General features: G+C 38.1%; 1 protein-coding gene across 3 annotated transcripts in view; it reads left to right on the forward strand.

Moving 5' to 3' along the window:
- Nucleotides 1-1,089: 1,089 nt before the first annotated feature.
- ERCC4 (ERCC excision repair 4, endonuclease catalytic subunit) overlaps nt 1,090-24,337 on the forward strand; it is a 35,178-nt gene continuing 11,930 nt past the window's right edge. Inside the window, exons 1-10 of one of the 3 annotated variants that reach the window (XM_075179784.1) lie at nt 1,090-1,196; nt 3,716-3,826; nt 5,211-5,333; nt 6,082-6,396; nt 8,031-8,211; nt 13,423-13,618; nt 19,592-19,799; nt 22,208-22,388; nt 22,994-23,113; nt 23,706-23,816. In XM_075179784.1, coding sequence (XP_075035885.1) covers nt 6,223-6,396; nt 8,031-8,211; nt 13,423-13,618; nt 19,592-19,799; nt 22,208-22,388; nt 22,994-23,113; nt 23,706-23,816 — 1,171 coding nt within the window. In that variant the 5' untranslated portion in view covers nt 1,090-1,196; nt 3,716-3,826; nt 5,211-5,333; nt 6,082-6,222. Of the gene's footprint in view, nt 1,197-1,410; nt 1,433-3,715; nt 3,827-5,210; nt 5,334-6,081; nt 6,397-8,030; nt 8,212-13,422; nt 13,619-19,591; nt 19,800-22,207; nt 22,389-22,993; nt 23,114-23,705; nt 23,817-24,337 lie in introns of those variants that run through there. The other 2 variants (XM_075179783.1, XM_075179786.1) reach the window with 2 other exon arrangements.

A 24,337-nucleotide genomic window follows, 5' to 3' on the forward strand; every position in this document is an offset into this window, starting at 1 on the left:
CTATTAGTTCTATAAAGAAAATAAAAAAGAGTCTGGCTGGGTCTGTCCCATAGTGGGCTCTCTTGGACTGGGTCACTGGGCCATCGGCATTTTTTTTCCTTTAAAATGTTCCTAATAGGCTGCTGAGACGAGTCTTGCCCCCAACCCCAGCTAAAATTTGCAAACCCACCCCTGATTACAGGACAGCCTATGGTGCTTTTAGAATGATAAATGACATCAAAACAGACAAATATATATATGAACAAGGAAATATTATACATTTGTTTCCTTTAAAGAATGCGTTGTAGCTGGCAGTGATATATAAGTGCCCCATGTGCCCATGTCCAGGGCCATAACTAGGGCTGTGCGATGAGGGCGACAGCACAAGGCAAAGCTGATGAGGTGGGTGGGGGGGCAGTGGCGCATGCAGGGGGGGTTTCTGGAGACAGAAACCCATCTCCTCCGCTAAAGAAGTGCCCCTGTACTATCCGGCAGCCGCGGCACTGTCAAAGAAGCATCTGCGGCGGTGCCGTATTGTATACAGCGTTAGTACAGAGCTGCCGAAACGGAGCTGCTGCGCATGCGGCAGCAGCTTTCGCTTTTTTTTCTTTTTTAAAAACAAAAAATCCTGTGTGCGCCTCTGGGGGGGGGGGGGGGGGGGGGGGTCATGACTATGTTAGGTTCATTTGTTTAATAATTTTTCTTTATCATCCCAGGCACTAAAATTTTAAGTTACAGCTCTGCTATAGTCGGCTGTGTTGTGTGAGTGCCCCATGTGCTGTGGCTGGCTGTGATATGTGGGTGGGGTGGGTACCCCGTGTGCTGTAGCCGGCTGTGATATGTGAGCATCTCCCATACGCTGTAGGCGGCTCCGGTTGTGTTGTGTAAATACCCCGTGTGCTATAGCCGGCTGTGATATGTCAGTATCTCCCATACACTGTAGGCGGCTCCGGTTGTGTTGTGTAAATACCCCGTGTGCTATAGCCGGCTGTGATACTTTGTATCAGCGCAGGGAGCAGTCTCGTCACGTGACAAGTGTCCGCTTCCCAGCTCTGTAGCTCCTCTCAGGGTTACTTGTTTTTGTCCAGCTGCTGCCTCCTCCACCTCCCCTGAGCCTGGAGGGAGGAGAGAGAGAGAGGGGAGGACGAGCGTCCTGCGCATGGCAAGCTGTGATCAGTGAGGAGATAGAGGAAGAGAGCCAGAGCTGTGACACTAAGGTAATGCTGCACAACCCCACACTGTGCTCATGCCCTACACATTATAGTCAGTTACATCACAACAAGCATTGCCACACAACTAGTAATGACATTAAGATCAGAGAGGCACCCGGAATACAGGCGGCCCTGAGAGCTGCAGCTTGTGTGGGGCGCAGAGTTATGAGGATGATGGAATCATCTAATAAATAGAGCAATAATGCAGATTAAACATCAATTTTACCGTTGTACTCCTGATGGTGACTGTTGTTTTCTGTATCTATATATAAATGTTTCTCGGTGTTATATGTGGCTGTTTGGATATTGTGGCTGGTTACTTTCTACCCACAATAATAATGTGGGTTTGGACCTGTATACCTGCACTGTCATGTATTGGAGTGCTTATAGATCAGCTAGGGAATCTGTTTTAGTGTCTGTAGAAGTTGATTGACATTTTGGCTTTCAACAAGCAATCGACAAATTCAGTTATAATTATCATTGATAATCATGCAGTAGGCCCTGTTCTTTGTAATGGTGTATTTTAATTACTATTGAAAATTATAACAAATAGAAAATGACCCAGCCTTTTCCCAGTGTGGAATGTTATTGTAAGAAACACTCTTTGTAAATTGTTTATTATAACTAACAAGTTACCATAATTATGTTATTGTGTAGGTAAGCATAAATTAAATAACTAGTTGTTTTAAAGGTGTTGGGTGGAAACTTAGGGGAGAGGCACCAAATGGTTTGCATAGACACAAATGGGGAGCAGAATTTTACAGTCACTAAGCAGCCTACTCCATGTCCTTTATTCAATTTCTGCTATTAATGTTACTTATATTGTTAGTTACTGACAGCTGTTAGAATTCCATGTTGAAGGTGTTCATGTTATATGCAATACAGTTCCACTCCTACTAAAGTGAATGGCTGCAGTATTTTAGGTGCCTGCTTAGCCACTTGTCTGTTGTAGATTTGTGACTTGGTTGCTACCAGAACACAAACTGTACCTACATTTTTACACTCGAGTGGATGATAACATTGTCTCATTTGAGATGTATATTAATAAAATAGGTATATTCAACAAACAACTTTTAGTACTAGACTGATGAGGAAAAAGCACAAAGTATTTCAATGAACCCCTGATATCTATCCTCGCTGCTCCCTATTATCACATGTAGACTGCATGTTGGGTCATCGTCATCATCAAAATTTATTTTTATAGGGCCAGAAAATTCCGTAGCACTTTACAATTGGGAACAAATACAGTAATAAACAATACTGGGTAATACAGACAAAGAGGTGAGAAGGCCCTGCTAGCAAGCTTAAAATCTATGGAACAATGGGAGTTGTCTACATATTGCATTTCGGTCCAGCCAGATACTTCATTCTTACTGCCTTAGAATAAGTAAAAGGAGGTAGAAATTTGTCACTTACAAATGCTTGCTACTTTTTAAAGATATAGAATTAAAGTGATAAAGAAATTGAAGGTGGGATTTATAACAAATATACAAGACCAGAACCTGATAATATATTTATTTGACAAGCTTCAGTTTAACAAATTTTTATGTATGTTCCTCAGATGACTGCTATTACCACTAAAATAGGAATAATGTAGACTTCTCTAGATGTGACAGTATGTGAGTTTGGTTGCACCGCACTAAATGTGTATGTAGTTTACCATGGGGAAAACTGTACAATAGTTCTTGGTCTTGATTACTATATTTTCATGTAAATAGTTCAATTTGAGAGAGTTTATATAAATGTGAACAAAAATCTATTTATAGGCCTTTTCATATGAGTTCAGTGCGTATTGATGTGTTATTATCTTTAAATAATCAGAAATGTGTATGAAGCTCTTGGATTTTTGTATTTGAGCATACAGTTAGCAAGGAAACATTGTGCTTCTCCAGTCTGTTTCAGATCAGGGAGAACATATGTCATATAATGAACGTGTCTACTGCATAGTCTATTTTCTAGTACAATAGGTAAGACCATACTTGCCAACTCTCCCGGAAATGACCGGGAGACTCCCGCATTGTGGGTGAGTCTCACGGACTCCCGGGAGAGTATGGCAATCTCCCGAATCTGCCCACTTCCTAGTGAAGTGGGCAGAATTTGGTCCAAAATGCAGCGATTCTCGCGGCATTTGACCCCCCCGGTGTAAAATGACGGGTTTGTGTCATTACATCACCAGGGGCAGGTCCAAAATGACAGGATTTTGGCTCCACGCCCACCTCCCCCGGCAGGCTCCCAGAAGCCAACTTCAGAAAGTTGGTAAGTATGGGTAAGACCCACCACTGAAATGGGACCTTCTCTATAATAGATGGTCTTCATCAAGAACTCGCAGTGTTACTGAGCAGTTCAGTTCCTCAGTTTACATGAAATCATTAAGAAACTGAAAAGTGCTTTTTGTTATCTCTGTGTGCTACAGTTTTCTAATACGACCTCTTGGTAATATGCATGCAGCATATGTCAGTGTGACTATTATATTGCCATTTGTTTTCTGTGTCATTTGTGACTGGGCTCCTCTTTCTCCCCTACAGCTTGTTAGACTCTCCCCATCTACGTCTACCTACATCTGCCCTTTCAGCATGCAGAGTAAGCAAGAAGACTGCAGGAGCTCTAGCTGCACACAGTAGAAATCACATCCAAAGGCAAGTTTTCCAGGACATTAGTCACCCTGTCTGCCTGACTTTCTGAGTAAGCAATTGATACTGTGTGGAGGTTGCATTTAAAGTTCACTTTCAAATTAGTGGAGGCCCAGGAATTTTATGCTGAAACAGTTATTCCCATTTCTGTAATATGGCAAGCAGCTTTTACCAGTGTTAATCTAAAACGGGTGCTGAAATCAGGCTCTAAACCCTGACAGCACATACCCCGACATGACACCAAAGGTGTCATACCCGACAGACTCTTCATACCGACCGCTTGAAAAACAGACTGGAAAGAATTCCGATCAATAAACATCCCGCCCACCTACAATGATGTCACTTTGAAGGGCGACTGTATTATTGATACTGTTAAGGTGGTAATTTCAGGAGGCGCCATCATGTTGGGGTATGAGCTGTTGGGGTTTAGAGCGTCACTTCTATGTACCCAACCCGAAAACGGGTGAGCAGAACCAAAGGGAGACTGCAAGTCCTGCACCTGCTGCTGTGATTGGTCCACATGGTCACTCACACCACCAAAGTTTGTGCTTACAACACTGCCTTCTGATGGTGCTGTACAAGATCACTGCTGGAGCCCTGGGAAAAGCTGTCTCGGTGTGCAGTTCTTGTGCCTACAATAAAGGGAAGAAGCAGCTTGGTTATACTTTAATGTTTAATCAATTAATGCAGTTTTAAACAGCTTCTCTTTTTCAAAATGGTGCCGCATGAAGCAAAACAATAAAAGTGAGATGTATAAGATCACAAGCAAAACCTTTTATGAAGATTTTGAATGGTTGGTCATGGATACGATTTTAGCCCCTTTAGCTTTCGTCTTCCTATTTTTAAAGGAATGGAAGTAAACCCAGTTTAATCAGGTCAAGTACTTCAATGTACTCAATTTGAAGTTGTCACCTTTGCACACATCAATATTTTATAGAGTAACAACAATAGCGTTCAAGAATGTTGCAAAGTTCTAAACATTTCCATTTACTTTAGTCTTGCAGATCCCAAACCCCAGTCATACATGAAGTACACATGTTGCATGTTATAAACTACATTCATGCTTTCAAACTACTTGCTATAAACTTGTGCAGCGTGTGTATGTCATACGTGTCTGGGTTTGCATCACTGATATGGTATAACTACCTTACATTGTATTCACTTATTTAGGATACGCTTCTGATTGCTCAGTTTCCCTTTTCTGATTTCTTATCAATATTTTACTGATGCGACTAAATAATTTTTTAGAATTTGGCTTTCACGACCACTGACTCCAAACTGTTACCCAAAATCTGAACACTGTATCCCAAAACCTTACTGTCCAGGTAAAAAAAAAAAAAAACAGACATACAGATGGCTTATCCTAACCAAAGCCCTTATTTAAATTTAGGTAACCATTCTGTGCTGGCGATCTTAGTTGATGCCTTTCCCAACACGAAAGGAACCAGAATGGGCAGGACACAAGAGAGTGACAGGATTTTTTTCTGTCAGAATAAATTCAGACCCAGGTGAGGTAATATAGACATTTACTTCAAAAATATCAATAAAAATAACTTTCTAATTGTCTGGAATTTCAATATCAACATATATGAGACAAGTTCCTAACCTGTTAAAGAGTAAATATGGGTTTATTTGGTAAATACATATATATTTATCTTCTAAATTCAGAATGAAGTATATGTTTATATACATCAACAAATGTTTTAATTGGAAAAAAAATTGTTGCTCAGATATAGCAAAAACATGCAGGTGATCTTAATAATATTTGGTATAATTTATCTAGATCAAAGCAGAAGTAACAAAATAAAATACAGTTCATACACACACATTATATATATATATATATATATATATATATATATATATATATATATATATATATATATATATATATATATATATATATGTAAATTTGAATAGCAATATAGCTTACAGTAGTAAGTACATTATCAAAGTCGCTAAGGAAGTATGAGACTACATATTCGCACAACACTGCAGGCTGAATGCTTTTATAGAGGTCAGAGAAATCCGAGGCATGGGTGGAATCTTTCTTAAATTAAAGTGATGACTGCACAACTCGCCGATTATTAGACATCAGTATTCCCCATTTCTACTAGAGTCTATGCATATGTTGGCATCACTTGTGTATTACATGCAAATAAAAACATTCATTTGCGAGGCTTTGTAATGTAATAATTCTGGAAATTTTCAGCATGTTTAGAAATATTAACAGTCATGTATTTCATATGTTTCACTGCCAGGTGTTTGGGATCCAGCGATGTCCAGAGTTTAGGCTTATCTGCAGCTCCACTTCATCTCTGTAGTTTAAAGAACGTACCTTTTAACCACCTGTGAAGGAACTCTGGTTACAGAGGGTTGTTTCCAGATTAGAGGTTGGGTCAATGGCTCCTCTCCTGGAACATGAAAACCAAATCTTCCTTGATCTGTTCCATGAGGATGGACTTGTCATCACTGCACGGGGACTTGGCATTGACAGGATCCTGCAGAACTTCCTCAAAATTTACAGTGATCCTGGGAACCTTGTGCTGGTGCTAAATACCAACACAGCAGAGGAGGTATTACCAGCAGCCATTACTAGAGACATAACCATTACTGACAGTCATTATAGCTGAACACACGATTCATACACGTATCACTGACACCAGTAATTATAGCTGAGCACACAATTCATACACACATCACTGACACCAGTCATTATAGCTGATCACACAATTCATACACACATCACTGACACCAGTCATTATAGCTGATCACACAATTCATACACACATCACTGACACCAGTCATTATAGCTGATCACACAATACATACACGTATCACTGACACCAGTCATTATAGCTGAGCACACAATTCATACACGCATCACTGACACCAGTCATTATAGCTGAGCACACAATTCATACACGCATCACTGACACCAGTCATTATAGCTGAGCACACAATTCATACACGCATCACTGACACCAGTCATTATAGCTGAGCACACAATTCATACACGCATCACTGACACCAGTCATTATAGCTGATCACACAATACATGCACGCATCACTGACACCGGTCATTATAGCTGAGCACACAATTCATACACGCATCACTGACACCAGTCATTATAGCTGAGCACACAATTCATACACGCATCACTGACACCAGTCATTATAGCTGAGCACACAATTCATACACGCATCACTGACACCAGTCATTATAGCTGATCACACAATACATGCACACATCACTGACACCGGTCATTATAGCTGAGCACACAATTCATACACGCATCACTGACACCAGTCATTATAGCTGAGCACACAATTCATACACGCATCACTGACACCAGTCATTATAGCTGAGCACACAATTCATACACGCATCACTGACACCAGTCATTATAGCTGATCACACAATACATGCACGCATCACTGACACCGGTCATTATAGCTGATCACACAATACATACACTCATCACTGACACCGGTCATTATAGCTGATCACACAATACATACACGCATCACTGACACCGGTCATTATAGCTGAGCACACAATTCATACACGCATCACTGACACCGGTCATTATAGCTGATCACACAATACATACACGTATCACTGACACCAGTCATTATAGCTGAGCACACCATTCATACACGCATCACTGACACCAGTCATTATAGCTGAGCACACAATTCATACACGCATCACTGACACCAGTCATTATAGCTGAGCGCACAATTCATACACGCATCACTGACACCAGTCATTATAGCTGAGCGCACAATTCATACACACGTCACACATCAATCATAACTAACTAATTCGTGCATGACTTATCCCAGCCATTATTACTGAGAATGTGCTTCATAAACACACATACAACAAGTTAGCAGTCTTGGGGGGGTACTCAATTGTTGCTTTTAACGCGCTAAAACAAAAAAAAAACGAGCGCTCGAAAAATATTACAGTTTATACGGTAATATGCTCGGAAATACCGTTAGTACGGTAGTTTACTCGCTGAATTTCATCTCACAGCTCAGGGAGCTGCGAGATGAAATTTAGCGAGTAGTTACTGTATTAACGCTAATATTTTTAGAGCGCTCGTTTGAGAGCGTTAACGGCAACAATTGAATACCCCCCTTGTTCTTCTATACGGTTTGCTATTTATGTAGCTATTACCTTGTTGTTTTTTATCTTTTAAAGGAGTATCTTATTGAACAGCTGAGATCAGAAGGGGTTACCCATTTGCCCCGCATCATTACCAATGAAATTGTCAGTAGTGACCGCTATGATGTGTACACACAGGGTGGTGTATTGTTTGTCACTAGTCGCATCCTTGTGGTTGACTTCCTCACTGATAGGATTCCTGCCAACCTAATAACTGGTGAGTGTCCTTCATTAAATCAAAAATAGAAACACATGTTTTAAGGATTCACAGAGTACCTTAGGGGTGTAAAAGAATTTGGGTTGTTGGGTACCTCATCTCTCCCTATTACGCATACTCTCAGTTCTGTGTAACACGCTAATTTTCCATATCTCCTTGTCTTACTTTTCTACATAATGGGAACAAATAATAATCATTTACCCCAAATTAAGGTAAACGCGTTTATATCAGCATAGAAGCGAGTCCTAAGAATGCAATTGTAAATGTTCAACAAGTTGGCACAGGACAAACTTCACAAAATGTTCCCAACATGTACTAACCCTTGTTGGTCATGTAACCGGAATGTGGGTTCATGGAAACACATTTATTTGTCGTAACCATCAGACCCTACTGTACAAATATTTTTAACCTGTATGGAAACATTGGGACGGTCCTGCTTCACAAATACTCTCTCCCTCCCTCTAAATATCAAAAATGATATTTCCATGTCTCTTCAGTGCGGAAAAGCATCAATCCCCAAATATCAGACACATTTGTGATATCAAGTTGAATGATATGATATGTCTTCTAATAACACACATTTATAACACTTATGAAGAACAGCTTAGGGAGCCCCACAAGACTTGTCTGGTCTAGGTATACAGGTAGAATCTACAAATGCACATACAACTGTAGTCACAAGCATTTAACTGTTTAATCTGTTTCCAAAACCTCTGCATCTTTTCCATTTTTCTTAACTTTTTTAACTTTATAATGGGTGCTCCGTTCTCTAATTGCACTGGAGAAGAGAACACTTTTTAACTTACGATTAATGTGATTTGTTGAAAGTCCTGTAGGCCCAGAGAGCCCACCAATCACAGTCAGTGCGCGTGGGGTTCTTCCTGTCCATCATCCAGAACAGGAAACAACAGTAACGGGTCAGCAGTACAGCTAGTTTCCATTGTCTTGCAATCTCCATAATTTAGCAGTGATCGCTGTCATCTGTTCAGATGACCAGGGATGTCTATGTGAGGGAATGCTCAGTGAACTATATACAGTGCCAATCAACTGCAGAAGTAACTGATCAGCACTGTTAGTGCATCTAAATGCTCCCACCAGGTCTAATGCAGGAAGGGCATTGTATAGTATACTTTTTATTAAAATATGTAAAAAAAAAATTGCCAAATAATGAAAACAAATAGAAAGAAAGTCACTACCTCCCATAGTGCATTATTTTTGGATTATATTACTTCCCCTAATACAAGGGTAGATGACCAACCCAAATTTTTTGGGGAACTGATGGTGTGTATTTCCCCACCATCCTGGTTGAACAGATCTGCAGCACCTCAACCATGGAGCCCAGCTTTCCCGCCTATGATACCCACCCATACTGCCATTCCTCAACCTCCAATAGCCAATCCAAATGCTTCTTACAGAATAATTAACATCACTGACCTGCCAGCGTTGAGTTACATTGTAAAGGCAAATACATGACTGTGTAGTATCTATGCATTTGTCACAACCTGTACTGTATATTGTGTGGGTGTTCTGTTTGGTATGTTGAGGTGAAGTAATCCACCGTAAACGTATTGTTGGAGCTGTGCTTACATATTAATGCAATCCAGTGAGTACAGACTCTAGTTTTAAGAGTAAAATTAAGACAATTTTTTATTTTATTTTTGACTATAATGTAAGTTCATGTGGATTACTAGTAGTTGAACTTCTCCTCAAAAAGTGTCCCTGTGTTTAAGGACAAATTTTGTATAAGGTGTGTATATAAAATATATGAAAATCTTGAAAGGCGACTGGGCCACCTGAGGTAGAGACTTGCACGTCTCTGGTTTTGGAAACATCACAGGGAAAATGGCTGCAATTAGCTACATAGTCCCCTGTCTACCTCTATTGCTATGTTATTGAATTTGCAAGAGAGAGCGTATTACATCACATGGAATGTCTGTCTGTTATTGGTCAATAGTATCTATCTTTTATCCAATAACAGTCCACTAAGTAATGACTCCTCTGCCGTGAGAGTGAGGGGAAGAAAGGGAGTGTGACAGGTATAAGACTGAGGTACTTTGGGCATTCTTAGAAATCTACTGTGAGGCCTCATCCTTGTGTCTAAATAAAGTGTTGTGCACTTACATTTTTATATTCCCTGTTTTGTCAATGTGCATGCAGTCGTCTGTACCAGGCAGCGTCTACACACGTTACTTGCCCACATACACAAGCATTGTATCAAAGACCTGGTTAAAAACACATATTGATATATAAATTGTCTATGAAGTATATGACAAATTGGTACCTGTTAGCTAACCAGGAACTAGTGCTGTATTGGTGGTCACCAGTTGCCCAGAACCAGGAATTTGTTCTATGCCTGTGGTTATGGGCTGGCTGGAGCCAGGAACAAGTGCTCTACCTGCAGTTACCTCCTTCCATGAACATGTACCCTAACCAAGAACAACAATAGTTATTCCGTTACCTTTTGTATCAGTATGGCCCACACCTCTTAGATTATAATCTCATTTGGGCAGAGACATCTTTACCTATCATTTCATGTCATTTGTTTGTATCCTGATCCCTTTACTGTATTGTGCTCTTTAATACGTTGGTGCTTTAGATATAAAAGATAATGATTAATAATAGACCACCACCACTCTGTCCGAACAGTTGATTCCAAAATTCTATTAGCTCCGCTCAAGCTACTTAACTCCCACTGTCTGGCTACTGGCTCAACTCAGTGAGTAGCAGCAGGAGAAATCGGCTTTGTGATTCACATAATAGGCACCACTGACCAACTTACAAGCATCTATACTAAGAGGCTCTGCAATGGATTCAAAGCTGTTTTCAAAGCTGCTGCCAGATATTTATTCCCTGCACTGCGCCACTTTTACTCCTCACCTCTTAGGACTTTCACCCAAAGGACCTCATGTCTCCTCTTTACTATATATATATATATATATATATATATATATATATATATATATATATATATATATATATATATATATATATATATATGTATATATATATTAATACTGTGTCAAGCTGAAACTGAAGAATACAATTCATTTGCGACTCTACAAGAGAAAATTATAATATATATATATATATATATGTATAATTATATTATAATTTTCTCTTGTAGAGTCGCAAATGAATTGTATTCTTCAGTTTCAGCTTGACACAGTATTAATAAACATTTGTGACACTAATATATATAAATAAATAAATTATGGACATATTATTTAAGCTAGCATTACTTCAATTAAACCGCAACCACCATTTAGATTAGTTACACCCACTATTCTGCCGGATGTTTTGGGTTACTTTTTCATAATTAGCTATGCACACTATAGTATGCTGACATTTGCAAGTGGTATAAGCCAGACACTGCTATATATTTTTCCTATTTTTGTGAGTAATTTTATACCACTCATTGTTTTACCACTCAAGGATTTATTTTTTCATGCCCTTCACATAATGGGGATACGGGTGCTGGTATATGTTATATAGGTATATGTGGGACAGTGGTTTTCATGTACTACTAAGGAGTGTATCAGGACCACTACCATATGTCTGGGGATGCAGCTGCCACTGGTGCTGGTATAATATGGGGGCACAGGCTGGTATGTGAGAGCATTGTAGCTTGTCTAACAATGGACACTATTGTCTAGCTGAGTTTTCTGTGCAGATCATTATGACTGTGTAATATATTTTGCACCGCTAATTTTTGGGGGAATGTTTGCGAATTGCACATTTTTCCTATTCAAAAGCCTACTTTTCTTTTGGCCTTAGGGGCTCATCGCTTTCACAGAAATGTTTCTAGGTGTACCATAACACCTTATTTAAGCTATGACATCTCTGGTGGATGCGTAAGTTTCCACTCTAGACAAAGCATTCCTATTACCAAGAAGACTGAAAGCCAATCACACAAGCTCTGGCTTTAGACTACTGCAGAGTATGGCCCTTCTAAGTAGCTGTTGGAAAATGTCTTCATATGGAAATTATATGTATTAGATGCCTTCTCCACATGTAATAGTTCTATGAGGAATCTGTGCTCGTGACCACTGCAGTTTGGAAGATTAGTATCCCTGCCCATGATTGTTTTGGCTCACTTGGGAGGGGATTATGCAATTATGCAGGGGTAAACAATTGTATGTATTTAGACATTATTAAAATGAGACGTTTAACTGTAATTGGACCTCATTTGGATAACTGTAGTGCTTTTATACAGGTCCCAGAAATTCAAAGTAATATTTTACAGTACTATAAAGTTTTTAATATAATAATTTACACTCCTGATAATGTTATCCTAATGAACTCTGCAATTATAGTGACATCAGAACACACTGTTTATACAAATATTATTTACATGACATTAGACTTATATCAACATCACTTGTGTATTATAAGCATTTGTTCTTACCTTCTTGTAATATGGTACAGAATGTACATTGAAATTATTTGTATTTCAAATTCTTTGCTCAAAGAAAAGAAACATTTCAAGAACTGCCCTGTTATTGCCACTAGATGTCAGCAAAGTCATTGTATGTGGATCACATGGCATTGTAATTTTCCCCCTGTAATATTAGAATGTGAGATTTTTTTTGTGTTTTTGCTGCTTGCACATATATTGATCTGCAACACTATTATTTCTTTATAAATACACTTGGTAGTAATGCACAAAACATAATTTGGTATCCTATAAGACGAAGCTTGGTAATGACCATTTTTCTTTGGTTTATTTTTCAGGCTTTTGTTAAAGATTTATAATTCTACAGTTTTCGTAGTGTCATGTGACTAACATGGCAACCACAGTCTCATGGCACGTGATGTAGTGAGTAGAGAGGCTTTCAAACACCCCTCTGATATCTCTATGCTGTGTACTGTAAAATCGCCCCCTTCCTTCTCCCCCCTCTTCCTTCACATAGCATGGTGAGATCCTGGGAGTCTTGGTGTGTTACTGGCAACCATACTTGCCTGCCCTGCAGAGAGATTTAGAAAAGGAGATAATGATTTGTAGGAGGACACCTAAGAAAATGACCTAACAGATGCGTGCTTAAAAAGGCACTTATCTTGCTATTTAATGAAAAAACTTCTATGTGGAATTGCTGCTTTTAAGCTGTTTTATTATCCAAATTCCTGAGTAGATAGTAATTTTAATTGATCCTATTGCTTTTTTTCTAAGTCGTTGTTTAAAAAAGAATATTAACTATGTATATTTTCAATCAGGTATCCTAGTGTATAAGGCACACAAGATCATAGAGTCATGCCAGGAAGCCTTTATACTGCGTTTGTACAGACAGAAGAACAAACAGGGCTTCATTAAAGCCTTCACGGACAATCCAGTTGCTTTTCACACTGGCTTCTGCCAGGTAGAGCGCGTAATGAGAAATCTGTTTGTCAGAAAACTGTATCTATGGCCAAGGTAGGTATACACCAATTTTCCTTTTAACAAAGTGAGTATTTGCTTTGTATTTTATGTCTTGTATATTGTTGAAGCAGAAACGTTATTTTAGCTTCCCTGAGTACCCCTAAATGGTGTCCGATTCCCATTACTTATCATTGCATCCCTGGTGTTGCCATCTGTTCTTTTCACCCTAAGGATTTGTGCATCTATATGTTCTTGTTTACTTGTTGCATCAGGAGTGGGAGGAATAAAGCTAAAATGTTTTCATTCCTATATATGTATATTTGTATGTGAAGAACATGTTTAGGTCAGTACTTGGGGTTGCACTAATGTGATAATACTACCAGCAGGATTACTCTTTTTGTCTGACCCCATTTAGTATTCCCTTGTTGCAAATTATAATCTGACTGTTGCTCCTGATTAGAAAGCAACTACTATAAAGGCAACTAAATAAGGTGAACAGATAAGGTGGATACACTGCTTCTTGTAAGTTTATTTCCGTCCTTTACCAACAAGTTACAGTAAACGGCAGAAGGAAAAAGTAATTGCACCGACCCTATATGTCAGTGTCCAGCTTCAGTTGTGCAACTCAAATATGGTGCGGGCAAAACCAGGGTGTTGGTGGAGTGTGAGCAGCCACTGCATAAATATATATATATATATATATATATATAATATCCTTTCCTTTAAAATTCCAAGTGTATTTCTTCCAGTCAAAGCAATTGCAGTCAGTGACATCTTGTTTATTAAGTGGGCAAAAGTCATGGTGTTGTTGGAATATAGTATGCCAGCACTACGTCAGATCTGAAAAATATAACCATAATGAAGTACAGCTCACACAGAACAACCACCATGGCCAAAAAAGGGACACAGCTGCTGTATGACTATCCCTTAGGTGTGGAGTGACTGCAGCCTACAATGAACCATTAAGAGCGGTATGTGACACTTCCGTAGCCTCATTTATTCTTGCCTCAAATATGGAGAGGTGACGCCAAGCAGCTTAAGATTTCTCTGAGTGGCGTTCGGTGTCATCAGCTCCTCTGTGACTGGATGAAACTGGGTCAGTCGGTTTCTAAGGTGGGAATACCAAAGCATTGTTTGATTCCTGACCAAGGTCTTATCTGTGTGGAGTTTGTATGTTGTCCCTGTTTTTGAGTGGGTTTCCTCCAGGTGCTCCGGTTTCCTCCCACACTCCAAAAACATACTGGTAGGTTGATTGGCTGCTTACAACACTAACTCTAGTCTGTCTGTGTGTTATGGACTTACATCAAGAGAAAACTAGAAGTTCTTTTCGAAACAGGTGCACTGAGATTCCCTAGATATGTAAAGATCAGGCTTGTTATATGAACATCAAAATGAGATAAAATATAACTTTTATTGATTTCTATTAAGATATTGGATAAAAATAGCGAAATATAGAAGTGCTCGTAATTAAACAAAATTAGTGATAAAATAAAATCACTGCATGCGCTATTCATTGTATGCGCTATTCCTAAACTCCTAAATAGCCATGGTTAGATGTGTATCAGATGGAGTTAAACACTATGGAGAATAAAATTATCCTTCCATAAATAAATCCTTAGGTATAATTTTAGAAATAGGAAGGTGACATATAGCTTAAATCCTCCACCATATCCTATAATATGCTTTAGATAATATAACAAAGAATATCATACATCTCCCCATTGCACATGAGTCTTGTCAATTCCAATGATAAAGTCTGTCTTCTATATAGGTTGGTATGAGGTAGGTGATGCCCACTGTCTAGCTCCACTGATTAGTATAAGGTAGCTCTCCTATTCTGGCTGACCTACTGCATGCATTGCTATCTACCTATGGTAGCTCCATACTAACTGGGTTTAAGAAGCCGTATATAAACCATCTTGCTATAATAGGCTGAGTTAAACGTGCATCTAGACTCATACTATTTTCACACCTCACAAAATTCTCTTTGCTGTGGTTTCTTTGTTACTAGACACCAGATTTTCACAGAGATGACTGTTTTGTTTCTCATGACTAGTTTGATACTGATCAGCTGGTTTGAAAGCATCCTGTTCACTTCTTTTTAAGAGTCATAGGTCTTTCATAGATTTTGATGTAATCACCATACATGAAGACATTAGATTCTGTAGAGCAATAGTGTTGTTTTGGTGGGATGTACTTATTTGAGGAACAGTGACTTGGTCCTGAAACATTGTTGAGGTCACCAGTATATCCGAACGTTGATCTGCATCTCTTTTCTGAGCCATTGTTCTGGGCACTCTCTTTCACGTAAGGTTTCAGCAAAGTTGAGCGAACACTTTTAAAGATAACTGCGGCATCTTTGCCTTTTCCTATTCTTTGTGCCACTGTACGTTTAAAACCCTATTTCTCTGAAGAACAAAATTCAATATGTCAGAATGACATCAATATGTCAGAACATATAAACGCCCATTCTGGATTACAGCACATTGAATGTCATATTTTCCGCAGTTAAACCACAGTTAGAAATTTCTGTCGCAACTTGGTTTGATACCACCAAGAAGCACAACTGTTCCTCTACCTCTCTTACATGTCATCCAATTTCGTTCATCTCTGTTCTCTTGTCAAATGCATTTTGCTCCAAACCCTTATTGATTAAAAGTTTAATGTCTAAAAAATTCCACATCGACTTCAGCTTGTAGCCCATATTTAGTGTTTCCTTATTGAAAGTATCCAGGATGTCATTGAATTCTCATCAGTTTGGCATACAACGGACAAAACGTCTTTCAGTATCTCTTTTTATCTTAGGGATGGTAACGTTATGCAGAGGTTTATTTTCTACACTCCAAAGGGAGACTTTGATCATTCATGTTATAGTGCTCCTCTGATACATCTGTGACGCCATCAAGCTGAAGAGAATCTTCTATATTAATCACACTGGCTCTTACAGGATATATAACATGTAAACAGTCTTCACTGTACCGACCTTATAGGCTATTTAAACATCTCCGATACAGAAGCTGCTGGTGTCTTCCTCCATTACTGTTATGTTCCCATGTCCATCAACCGTTTTTTTTTACTTGCGTTCGTGTTAAGAGACACAAAGAGGCGCACTGTGCTCTCGTTATGTTCAGTGAGGGTCTTGCGCTCAGGGCCGCCATGGTGGTGGGGTACAGGCGGTACAGCTTGAAGATGCACAGACAGACTAGGTGTCCCAGATATACTCCTCTATCTTTACGGACCCACTAGTCTAGGCATTGTATCTTTTATTAAACTGTCATGTGTTTGGCTAAATATAGAGACAGAACAGTGGCACAGCCAGCTCGCTGCAGCCTTTGGCCAATATTGGTGAAAATTTGGATAGTTTTGAAGTGATCATTAGAAAATTGACTGTTAATGTTAATGCTAAAAATAGTAATGTAGGAGCAAAAACAGTTTAAAATCCCATGATTTTACCTATTTTTCACAATTCTTTATTAAACCCAGAAGCAAAACCTTTCAGGATTTTTAGGAAAAAGCAGAACCAAAACACAAAGAACTTTTAGAACCAAAACAAAAACATGGGGGTCCGTGCACATCTCTAGTGTGTATATCTCCTAATATGCAATAGTCTTCAAAGTGTCTAATAACAAACAGATAGTTTGCAAGGCATATTAAGTGTGCATACAGTCTGAGATATCGTTAATTTTGTTGGGGACATTTACATATGCTGCGTATGTCATAATATTAAAAAGTATTGGAGGATTAGTGATCCTTTTAATCCATTTTCACAAATGTCAGTGTCCCTCTCATATTAAACACAATGCTGCGAAATAAAGGTGGTGGCTATATGCTATCATTACTGGACCACTGTGGTCAATGTCCACATAAAGGTCTACTGTTTCAGCTCCTGGCTTCCACGCTTATTGCAGATATTATCTGAATTTTGATCCCTGCACTAAATGCTTTTCTTTCTGTGACTAGGGAACGCTCAAAGGGCTGGTTCATGTAGTTGCATAGGCAGCCTGAATTGTGTTTCTGATGCAAGGCATTACCAATAGATCATATATGCCAACTCACCCGGAATGTCTTGAGACAGAGGGTGCGGGACTTCACCAATCAGCCCTTTTTGGCCCCGCCCCCAGTGGCGTATACCTGTTTGGGGTCTCTTTTTATCACTATAAAAAGACCAAAAACAGGCATTACGTCACTAGTGGCAGGACCAATAGGACACTATTCATGAAGCACCACCCCCTCCAGGAACTACCGAACATGGCAAACATAAAGTTGCAAAGTATGCAATAGATCCATGCTGAGCTCAGTCTCTTATTAGCAACTAAATAAGTTACAAATATTATAATACTGTAATATTATAACACTACTACTATATCTGTAGAAACGGTGATTTAACAATTATAATAGGCACATTTTTATATCCTTGTATCAGTTCATTAGGAGAACTTGTGTATTATAAGGAATAACGCACAACCTACTGTAAAGTATTATGGATATTAGGGACAAGGCTGCAAGTGAAGTGACTTCTATTATATGGTCATGTCAAATACATTTCTATATATGTCTGTGTATCTATAAAATCTAATTTAGTGTTTCCTTTTTTGCTGTATTTACTAATTATGTATGCTAAGAATGTGAAGTTTTTCCATTGCAGAAAGGCATGAGCCTGTTCCCTGAAACAATGATATATTTTTATTTTTTTTATTTTTTTTTTAGCAATACTGGAACTTTTTTAACCTATACTTATTTCAGAATTGTATTTTATTCTTTTTGCTGAAATACATGCTTGTTGTCAGGGATCCAGCTGGATTAAAAAAGCAGGCAACTGTGAATTGAGTTACGTCATTTTCTAAATTGCATAATGAACCTTCAATAATTGTACAACGTTGTCAAGGCTAATGAGGGAGGTCTTTTGATCACTTGATGATCTTGTGTTCACAGTGTACCCATCATGTGTACTCTGAGCTCATTGGACAGGAAGTGACTCACTCGGTGCCAGTTCTCCCATATTGATCTGGCTTATTGTGGGCACTTTGGCTGCTATTTGCACCTTCTTCCAGATGGCGGATTATTCTTCTCACAAGTCCGTAGAGCTTTAATGACCAAGAATAAAAGTTTGCAGACGAGTACGGATCTGGCTGCTGTTCACAGGGAGATTAATGTTCTACTTTGAAGTAGTGAAAAGCAATAATCTGTCAGAAATGAATAATTTGTGTGTGCTCTGTAGAGACACAGATAATGGTGTGTTACCCTCTCCAAGAAACTATGGAGAAACGTTTTTCGTTACTATGAAGTAAACCATAAATCTCATGGGAAATGTATAAAAGGTGGACAAAATAATGTACTGCTCTGGAACCAAATCAAGAGATCCTGAAGTTACTACACAAATGTGGGTATCCTAACAAAATACTTCATAGCTACCTGACTCTTGTTGTTCATTCAATAGTGTGACTCCTGTACTAGTCATAATAAAGACATTACAAGTGACTTTACATCATAAAGGTCACTAATCGAAGTCACTGTAATATTGGTATTGCCTGTGAGTTATTAATTTAAGATCGCTATGATAGTTTATCATAATGATTGATGATGCAGTACTCAGATTTTATTTAGACTTGTTTCCAATATAATTTGTGAGTACTGTAAATACAATGATAATTTACTGCAGTTAACATTGTTATAATCCCTTTGGTGATATCCTACATGATAAATAGTGATTTTGTGAATTTGCATGATCGTGTATATTGCAACCCCTTTTTTATTTTAGGTTTGTTTCATTTTTATTTATTTTTTTGCAGTGATGTGGAATGTTGTCATGTTGTGTGCTACCGGTGCCTGTACTGTAATGTTAGGCCTATGGCTACAACTGGAAATTAATAGAGCTCCATTTTTCGGTATTGTAAGAGCCACTGTCATAGCTCCCTAAATATGATATATTGTTCAGAATAGTAATTGGTGTTTGCTTTGTGCTGCACCATTTAGTTTCGTAATGTTAGGCAACTGACTGACTAATGGGAATAATGTTTGTTTCTGTAGGTTTCATGTGTCCGTGAATTCATTCTTGGAGAAGCACAAGCCTGAGGTGGTGGAGCTGCACCTCACCATGTCTCCTGCCATGCTTGCCATCCAAGCATCTATACTGGATATAATGAACGCTTGCTTGAGGGAGCTCAAGCGCTACAATCCTGCTCTAGAGGTGGAAGATCTATCCTTGGAGAACGCCATCGGCAGGGCCTTTGACAAGGTATTCATTGGTGACATAGGGCCTGATTCATTAAGGATCTTAACTTAAGAAACTTCTTATTTCAGTCTCCTGGACAAAACCATGTTACAATGCAAGGGGTGCAAAATAGTATTCTGTATTGCACATAGGTTAAATACTGACTGTTTTTTCATGTAGCACACAAATACTTGATGGCTTATTTGTACATTGAAATTTAAAGTTGATATTTGTGTGCTACATGAAAAAACAGTCAGTATTTAACCTATATGCAATACAGAATACTATTTTGCACCCCTTGCATTGTAACATGGTTTTGTCCAGGAGACTGAAATAAGAAGTTTCTTAAGTTAAGATCCTTAATGAATCAGGCCCATAGTTCTGATTATTTTGTTTTGTGGAAATTTTCAGCAGGTCATTCTGCACTCAAGTGGTAGTATTTATTACCAAATAACTTCCCAGCATCTTGTACACAAAGATAGCAGTCTGGACCTACTGTGGAAATAAAATGTCATGTGTTTGGCTAAATATAGAGACAGAACAGCGGCACAGCCAGCTCGCTGCAGCCTTTGGCCAATATTGGTGAAAATTTGGATAGTTTTGAAGTGATCATTAGAAAATTGACTGTTAATGTTAATGCTAAAAATAGTAATGTAGGAGCAAAAACCGTTTAAAATCCCATGATTTTACCTATTTTTCACAATTCTTTATTAAACCCAGAAGCAAAACCTTTCAGGATTTTTAGGAAAAAGCAGAACCAAAACACAAAGAACTTTTAGAACCAAAACAAAAACATGGGGGTCCGTGCACATCTCTAGTGTGTATATCTCCTAATATGCAATAGTCTTCAAAGTGTTCACATGGTTAGATAATAGGGTGTATCAAGTTAGAAAAACAATGTGCAGTGACACTCTGTAAAGAAGCTTGTGTTAGCCCACTGTAAATACTATACAGACCCATTTTTAAGATCATGAGTCACAGTTTAAGATCCTTTGCTTACGTGGGGAAGTCCGCGTTGGCGCTGGGGCAGTTTTTGTTGGCAACGTACCTGTGTAATTACCATTTTGAGGCTTTGATCTTATTGGATTATGCTGAAAACAAAAGGCTATTGCATAAAACAAATGATGACGTATGACTGGGCAAGAATTGCTGACAAAGTATATTTTATACTGAGACGTTAAACATGTTTCCTATTGTTACATTAAATTACTGTAATAATCTAAATGTATTGTAAAGACTAATTCTTCCTATGCTGTGCATAGGTAAACACTATTCTATTTAATTAATTAATTTTTTAAAATAAATTCTGTAGGAATTTTCTTTAATGTGAACTGATATTGATGATTTAGTTCGGCAGCTTCATTCATTGCAGTACATCTATGTGACCCTTGAAAGAATATTAAAAAATGGACACATTCTAAATAAAGCCACATCCATAAATTTATCCATTACCACAGTTTAAAATATTGGAGGTGATATTTGAAGCACTGTGTATTTCAAGTAATGTCCTACTTCTGCTTTCTGCGCCAATCCAGGTCTGTTCTGCCTCTTATACTGTCCCGTTATAAAAGTGCTGTAAGGTCACATCGCATCCAGCTTCACGACAGCCTGTTAGTGTGGTCGGAAGGTGACCACACACACAAGAAAGTCTTCATATTCCAGATGAATTTACCACTATGCCCCATAAATCTATCAGCTTTGATAGGTTCATTAACTGGCATTCTGGTAGTTTTGGAGCAACATGCCCTATCTATGACAATGAGTAGTCTCACTGTCTTATAATGTAATACTTATATTGTGCTCCCTTGATTTCATGTGCTTGCAAAATATTTATTTACACCTGGCTTTGTCAACATGAAAAGCTGTAGGCTACCTACATCTGATGTAGGCCATGTTTCACTTTGTTTGGTTTAAGTTTCCAAGGCCTGTGTGTCTTACATTTTTTTGTCACAATTGATCTTTTCACTTTGTACAATCCTGGCGTGTCTAGTTACTCTTCTTAAGCATCATGTTTCCATATAATAATAAAGGAGGGCATTTAGGAATGCTTTCCCACAGGTAATTGTGCAGAAAATGTTGTAGTGAGATCCTAAAGCTGGGGGCACATGGAGATATTAATGGCAATATCAAAAGCAGCTGGCTGATACTCCACTGTGTGCCCAATATTCTGTTAAAGTCAATTGGGTCATTCAGGTAAGCTGAAAGATGGCCAATATCAGTCTGATCTCTATGTTTATATATTTGCAGATTTTCTTCATTGTTTCAGCTTTTCCTCTGATTATTTTCATCCATTTTATAAATTTACTTTGAAAATATATCTTTATTTAAAATGCTTCTAAGCAATGTTTGGTGGGGTATTTTAAGTTCAAAATGCATAACAGGTAATAGTTCAAAGCTCAAAATTAAAGTGTTGTTTTTTTTTTTATTTCTAGACTATTCGTCACTACTTGGATCCACTCTGGCACCAGCTTGGAGCCAAGACAAAATCACTGGTTCAAGATTTAAAAATCCTCCGCACTCTTTTACAATACCTGTCCCAATATGACTGTGTGACTTTCCTGAACCTGCTGGAGTCAATGAGAGCAAGTGAAAAAGCATTTGGACAAAACTCAGGTACATGGCTATTTAAAAGTTGGGCATCCGGTCGCTCTACCCAGTTTCATAACTTCTTATTTAATACATTAATCTTATATGGGCGTTCGGTCATATAAACAACAAATCATAATATAATTTTGATTCTGGGTAGCAACTGCTTATATGAAATTTTAAAAATTGTCGTTCATGTGCTTTAGAAGCTTTTTTTGTCTTTTACGGTTTCAACACGATAATTCGTTTGTCAAATAAATATGAATCAATAACCTGTTATAGCTCAGATTAACTCATTCTCTGTATGTATAGGAAAAGCACCAATACTGAAGAAGAATTTCCCATGCAACTTGCATTTCGTCAAATAAAATTGTTCAATGACTATTTCCAGAGTTGCAAGCAAACATTAATTGCAGATGGAATTCCATAGCCCTATAGATTTTTATAACTACAATTTAAACATAATTTACAATTTCGTTTTTATATTTTATTTTATTTTTGCTTGGCTAAATATTTATTCCCTAGCAGTGTACTTTAGCATAAATATCTATAAATAGTTATTGCTACCATAAATTGTGTTTGTAGATGTTTTTTTTCCTTTTTGTAACGTTTACTCTGCTTTCCGTTTAAAGGCTGGCTGTTCCTTGACTCTAGCACGTCCATGTTTGTTCAGGCGCGGGCTAGGGTCTACAATATACCAGACTCAAAAGCAATCAAAAAATCTAAGACTACAGAATCCAATGATAAGCAAGGTAAGCGGGATAAAAATTGGGAGAATTCAGTCTTAAATGGAATAAAATAAGCCATGTCGGTTGGAGTCCTGTAGTAAACACAGTACCTGTTAACACGGACATGTTTGACACACCACGACTGTTACTTGTTTTATTTTGAATGGGTCAAGAGTTTAGAAAAGTGTCAGTGTGTGCTGAAACCATATTAAATACAAAAAAAAAAAAAAATCAATCATCTGTTTTATCAGATGTCCAAGTATTCACCAAGTGATGGATGCTCCTCATCCTCTTTGAGGGGTAATAGTTTTATGGAACAAGGTGCAAGCTCAACATATTTAGTGAAAATCCTATATGCTTGTGAGTTGTTTTATTTTCATGGAACTACAGACAAATTGTTACATGTCTACTTTCACAAAGCCTAAATAGCTATCCTTTCTGAGTATTAGGGGTGTTTGTGTAGTAATTGACTTGTAGCCTTCATTTTCAGTTACTTTCATGTGATACATTTGTACAAAAAATATTAGCACTTGCAAATGATCTGTCTTTTTGCACCCTGTGTGTGATTATTATTATTTATTATTTTTTTTTTTTCATTTTATCTCTGTAACAACAGATGGAAAGAAAGAGCTGGTTCTAGAGAGTAACCCGAAATGGGAAGCATTGAGTGTCGTCCTGAAAGAGATTGAAACTGAGAACAAGAACAGCGAGGCTCTAGAAGGTCCAGGTCAGATAGCGGGTTCTATATTTAGTGATTCACGTACCACGCTAAACAGAATGCTGCATAATCATGTCTTGTCTTATACTAGACTACACTGTGGGCAACTGCCTGAGACACCTTTTTTTATTCTTTATGTTTTTAAATATACTCTGTTTTCCATCATTTAGTTAGCTTTGGTAAATGAAGGAGAATTTATTTTTCTAGATGTAAGTTTTGCTTCTAGTCCTGGATTGTATCCGTATTGAATGATTAATTTACTGCTGTTGCATAGCAACAGATGAACACAGTAAGGATTTGCAATTGGGTTTGGAAAGAAAACAAGGACAGTGCATAAATTCTATTACCTTTAGACTTGTTGAGGCCATGCTTGTGTAAATTAGCACAAAGCTTGATAATGATCCAAACGGAATTATTTGGATGCTTAATGGACAGTCTCATAAATGCAGTTGGCATATGACCGCTTGCAGACTGTGTCTTCTGTTCTCTTCTGACAACACCTACAGGACTGTGCCCAGATCAGTCTAATT

Source organism: Mixophyes fleayi, chromosome 7 (assembly GCF_038048845.1).
Source record: "Mixophyes fleayi isolate aMixFle1 chromosome 7, aMixFle1.hap1, whole genome shotgun sequence".
NCBI classification, from domain to species: domain Eukaryota; kingdom Metazoa; phylum Chordata; class Amphibia; order Anura; family Limnodynastidae; genus Mixophyes; species Mixophyes fleayi.